General features: G+C 38.0%; 1 protein-coding gene across 1 annotated transcript; it reads right to left on the bottom strand.

Moving 5' to 3' along the window:
• Positions 1–2,624: 2,624 nt before the first annotated feature.
• Positions 2,625–5,651, bottom strand: LOC133797221 (uncharacterized). The gene is made up of 2 exons (XM_062235057.1): positions 5,242–5,651; positions 2,625–3,866 (listed from the first exon to the last, which is right to left on the bottom strand). Exons 1-2 carry the CDS (start codon positions 5,264–5,266, stop codon positions 2,752–2,754), a joined length of 1,140 nt encoding a protein of 379 aa, XP_062091041.1. The 5' UTR covers positions 5,267–5,651; the 3' UTR covers positions 2,625–2,751.
• Between the last annotated feature and the right edge of the window lie 349 nt (positions 5,652–6,000).

Below are 6,000 nucleotides of genomic sequence, written 5' to 3'. Positions count from 1 at the left end.
ACAACAACAATAAAGAAGTGACTTCATCATCATAATGCATGTTCTTAACAAAACACAAGCCATAAGCAATCCGTACGAAATACTAGCATGTCCAATACAAAAATAACAAACTCCCACTGAGCTTAACAAGCTAGGCTCCCAACAATCCCATTCGGGCAACATGTTCTAAAAACACACATATAGGTAAGCCTTTCGTTAGTGGGTCTGCTAACATGCTAGTGGTAGGCGTGTACTCGATAGAAATAAGGGACTCAGCGACTTTCTCTTTAACAAAATAGTACTTTATATCAATATGCTTTGAGCGAGAAGTACTCCTAGTGTTCTTAGAGAAAGCTACTACTGCAGAATTATCACAATACAATTTCAGCGGCCTCGTGACGCCGACAACAAAAGCAATATCAGGGCGTGTGCATACTTGAGCATACATAAGGCTACCAACCAGTGACGCATAAGGAACAGCTTTCATTTCATCTCTCTCTTTATCATTTTGTGGACATTGAGCCTTTGAGAACTTGTCACCCTTCACTATCGGTGCTTTCCCAGAAGAACATGAATGCATGTTGAATCTTTTCAAGATCCGATCAATGTAAGTTTTCTGAGACAAACGAAGAATACCATTGGCCCTATCTCGAAGGATTTGAATCCCAAGCACATAAGAAGCTTCGCCAAGGTCTTTCATGTCAAAATGGTTGAACAAGAGTTGTTTTGTCTCAGCCAACAGGTCAGAATTATTAGATGCAAACAGGATGTCATCAACATACAATACTAAGAAAATGAAACTGCTCCCACTGACCTTCATGTATATACATTGATCCACCACATTCTCCTTGAAACCATTTTGAGTGACAATCATATCAAACTTGAGATACCACTGCCTTGATGCTTGTTTAAGCCCATATATCGACTTCTTGAGTTTGCAAACCATGTGTTCTTCGCCAGACTTCTCAAAACCTACAGGTTGAGTCATGTACACATCCTCAGATAGGTCTCCATTCAAGAAGGCAGTCCTTACGTCCATTTGTTTGAGTTCTAGGTCAAAATGGGCAACTATAGCCATAATGATTCGCAACGAATCTTTGGTGGAAACAGGCGAAAAAGTTTCTTTGAAATCAATGCCCTCTCTCTGACTATAACCTTTAGCCACAAGTCGAGCCTTGTACCTCTCTACTTGCCCATTTGAGTCACGTTTGATCTTATACACCCATTTGCATCCTATGGGTCTACAACCTTTGGGTAGTTCAGCCAACTCCCAATCTTCATTTTGTGACATAGAACTCAATTCTTCTTTCATTGCATCCACCCACAATGCAGATTTAGGACTATTCACTGCTTCTTGATAAGTGGCTGGCTCAGAATCATCTCCCATATCAAACTCATGTTCCTGCATATAGACAAGATAGTCATCAGGAATAGCAGGCCTGCGGGCTCTTTGTGACCTTCTCACCACAACCTCATCGTCCCCCAAATCAAGATTTTCATCTTGTACTGGATCCTGAGGTTCACCATGAGCTTCTATTGGAACTTCTTCAATCACAGGATCATTAGTAGGATCAGAAGCGGAAGCTGAAGCAACAGGTACAGGGACATAGACACGCTCTTCCCTGAAAACAATTTCTCTTGACCCTTGACTTAAACCAAATTCATCCTCAAAATAGACAGCTCGGTCTGATTCTATCACCCTGGTGGTGTGAGAGGGACAATAGAACCTAGAACCTCTCGAACCAATAGTGTAGCCTATGAAACTCCCACTGATAGTTTTCGGATCCAGCTTCTTAGATTGTGGATTATAAGGCCTTACTTCAGCTTTGCATCCCCAAACGTGAAAATGACGCAAACTCGGTTTCTTGCCTGACCACAACTCGTATGGCGTCTTTGGAACCGACTTGCTAGGCACTTGATTCAAGATATAAGCAGCAGTCCTTAATGCCTCACCCCATAAAAACCCTGGTAAGCTAGAATGAATTAACATACAACGTACCATATCAAGAAGTGTGCGATTCCTTCTTTCAGCAATTCCATTCTGCTGGGGTGTACCTGGCATTGTATATCTTGCATCAATTCCACATTCCTGCAAGTATCTGGCAAACGGCCCGGGGTTCCTTCCAGTTTCATCATAATGCCCATAATACTCTCCACCTCTATCAGAATTGACAGCTTTAATCTTCTTTCCCTTTTGGAGCTCAACATTCGTCTTGAAAATCTTAAAGGCATCCAAAGATTCAGACTTCTCACGAATGAGCTCAATATGACCATATCGGGAAAAGTCATCAATGAAGGTGATAAAGTATTTATAGCCGCCCATAGCAGGTGGAACAAAAGGCCCACAAATGTCAGTGTGAATAAGCTCCAATACATCTGTGCATCTGTCTGACTTACTCTTTCTAACCTTGGCAGTTAACTTTCCTTTTATACAATCAACACAGGCAGTGAAATCAGAGAAATCAAGATCCTGAAGTACACCATCTTTCACTAATCTCTCCATTCTATCTCTAGAAATATGGCCCAAATGTTTATGCCAAAGCATGGAAGATTTCAAATCTAATCTTGCACGTTTGGAACCAACAACAGCATTAAGAGAAGAAGAAGAAGGACAAGAGGGAGAAGTAACAGAAACAACATCAAGTAAATCAAGCTTATATAAATTTCCACATAAACTTCCATTTCCAACTAACATAGAGTCACGATACAAAGTCAGATTTCCAGTTCCAAAAAGAAGACTATAACCTAGTCTATCCAAAATAGATACAGAAATCAAATTCCTCCTAATAGAGGGCAAGTAAGCAACTTCATGCAATTCCAAAAATGTCCTGTATTCAACTGTAGTCTAACAGTCCCAAAAAATTCTATTCTGACTTTAGTATCGTCTCCCATGTATACGCATTCCTCCAAACTATTCGGCCTTCTTCGATTTGTCACTGCCTGCAAGGAATTCGTAACATGAATCGTAGCTCCAGTATCTAACCACCAAGTATTTGAGGGCACACCAATAATATTGGATTCTAAGCAAACCAACACAAGACATTTACCTTTCTTCTCTAAGTGGGCTTTGAGCTTTCGACAATCGACTTTCTTATGCTCGAAACATTGATAAAAGTTGCACTTCCCTTGGAAATACTCATTCTTGTGACCAGTTGAAGATGAACTCCCTTGTCCATTTCCTTTAGGGTGGTTGCATTTCTTCTTAGAAGGCCTTTGGTCACTAGAGTTGTTGGAAGTGGACTTTCTCTTCTGAGAATTGCTCGGGTTTGTTATCATGGAGATACTTCTTGCTTTTCCCTTTTTCATGTCCTCCTCTTCCTTAGCAAGAATAGCAGTCATCTCCTCAATGGTCCATTGCTCCTTTTGAGCATTGTAGCTTGATCTGATCGAATCAAACTGAGAGGGAATGGTTTCCATCACAAACCACACCATGTAGTCCTCACCAAGATCCAATCCCATGCCCTTGAGCTTTTGATAACAACCCATCAGTTTGTCAATGTGAGACCTAATGTCACCTGAATTAGCATAATTGGTCCGATGGAACAAAGTCAGGCATTCATTTTTCTCATTCTTTGAGAATTTCTTGTATTTCTCCTTGATCGCAGCGAGAAAATCCTTTGCAATTTCAATTTGGGGAATACTATCACGAATGGACTCATCCATGTGATACCTCATAAGCATCAGACAACAGCGATTGGAATGCTCCCAATCCTCATAGGACTTTCTGTCCTTTTCAGTGGTATCATCAGTAGGTTTCGGAGGTGCATCAGTTCTCAAGGCCAAGTCCACTCTCATAAGAGTCAAATTCATCATGAGAGATTCTACCCACTGCTTGTGGTTAGTTCCATTCAGCGTCAACATAGCAGAAGTTCTTGGATTGCTTAAAGCTGAATGAGAAACAAGAGCAATAACCATTAAATGCATGTTGTAACAGAATCATGTCATTTGTGCTCTTTTTCTCATAAACAAATGATCGCAAAGTAACAAATGATCATTATGTATGCTAGAGTTCTCAGACAAATTTAACAAGATGGAACTCATACACAGGTAAGAACAATCTATTAAATATTATAATCAAATACGTTAATTCACTATCGAAAGGATAGATAAATTGTGATTCATAATATTTAATAATCTTCTTCACCATACTAAGTATCCTTAGTAAGTAATTATCATCGATAGGATAATTAATTACTTATAAGGATCTTAATGTTATTTGGAGGAAAATACAATACTTAAATAAATTAATATTTAAGTGTTCCTCATTACCAAACAATTTTCCATGCTTAATCTTACGATAGGCAAGAAAATAAGCACTAATTGTTGAAATAAATTACAAAATATGAATAAAATTCATGCATTAGTATTGTACATACCCAAAAATGATAGAAAATTAAAAAATTCATAAAAATATGAAAAATGGCCCAAAAAATACTCTACATGCGCCCCCACGCGCCCTCAAATTTTTTTTTTTAATAGGGCCGTACGACATGTCGTTTTCCAAAACGACATGTCGTTTGGATGAAACGACGCGCAGCATAGGTCAGAAACCACCTGTCGTTTTGCGCAGAAAAGGGCTGAAAACATCAGAAAAACGACATGTAGTTTTCTGCCTGACAGAGGGAAAACGACATGTAGTTTGCCAACCCAGTAAACCATGGCCTGAACGACATGTCGTTTTTCCTGGATAAGGAAAAACGGCATGTCGTTTTTTTTCACCCCTGTCACTCAAATTTGACCCGTGGGTCTGGTTTTCGGGTCAATCGGACCCGGTTCGCAACCCGGTCGTAAATAACAGCTCCGGCCACCAAATGCGACGCCGTTTTGGGGTTTTGTTCCATTTTTAATCCTCTATCATTTTCCAATACCCATTTACTCCAAAAACACAAAATAATACACCAAAAAATGATGAATCCGAAATGGGTTTCTCCATTGTTAAAACTCATATATACCTCAATGGAAAATGTAAACAAAATGCTCCCAAGACATATATGAACACATTTGAAGGAATAAAACTCATATTCACACAACATCAAACTTATTAATCCGAAAAAACATCATAAATTTCAGATTTGAGAATATGGGTTTATGATAAAAATTTGAGCTCTAAAATCAATAACTTTGGCTTTGATACCAATTGTTGAAAAACAATGACATAGATTATGAGCATTAAATGCAAACTTTAATCACCAACCATACTCATAATCATAAATGCAAGATCAAGTATTTATTTAGAGCATCAAAATCAATAAATGCACATACCTCCTAATCCTTCCATGTGAGCCATTTTGCTTCAAGAACTTCAAAGAGAATCACCACCAAGATCACCAAACTTGAGCAAAGCCTAGAGAGCACTTGTGGAGCTATCCCCTTTTCTTCTTATTACCATATATCCTTATGACCACTTCTAACACCAATCACTCATATAAATACATGACATACCCTTATAACCCTAAGGGGTTATATTTACTAATAGGGCTTAAGTGGTCCTTTTTATGGTATACTATAATTTAATGGGCCAACTATAGTATTAAGGGTGCTCTCATGTGCCTCTAACATATAGTTAATTTATTAACCATCCCATTATGGTTATTAGTGTAAAATTAGGCACATAATTAATGATTGTGTATTATGGAATTAAACCTATGATTGTATTAGTTCATTATAATAATTCCAACAAATCATTCATTATCAATACCTTTGAGAGAAGAGTGTATAGTTCTCTGCGTCTCTAAAGGCAATCGTCAATTGTTCAATCATACTCATCTACTAGCATATGTAGCATAACTTTGATTCTATGTTAGGCATAATGAAACCTCTTCAAAACAATCAAACAAAATAGTCATCATAAGTACAGTGTATCTTCATTTAAAAAGGAAACAACACATGCAGATTTAGCATACTCATCAAATAAAAGAGTAACAAACATTCATTTTACTGAGGTAACTTCCAGATTTTTAGTTCAAGTTTCTTATAAAATAATTTTATTTCAAGCTAATAAAATTTTGAGTTTATGAAAAC

The sequence above is a fragment of the Humulus lupulus genome, chromosome 1 (genome assembly GCF_963169125.1).
Source record: "Humulus lupulus chromosome 1, drHumLupu1.1, whole genome shotgun sequence".
In the NCBI taxonomy this organism is placed as follows: Eukaryota; Viridiplantae; Streptophyta; class Magnoliopsida; order Rosales; family Cannabaceae; genus Humulus; species Humulus lupulus.
The sequence above is the reverse complement of the archived record's forward strand: the minus strand, read 5'-3'. Positions and strand labels throughout refer to the sequence as shown.

What these genes read in the sequence shown, in the direction of transcription:
- LOC133797221 (XM_062235057.1), bottom strand. Translation starts at nt 5,266, where the DNA reads ATGGCTCACATGGAAGGATTAGGAG. An exon ending in TCACATGGAAGGATTAGGAG is followed by an intron (nt 3,867 to 5,241) that starts GTATGTGCATTT and finishes TTTCTCATTCAG; the next exon opens with CTTTAAGCAATCCAAGAACT.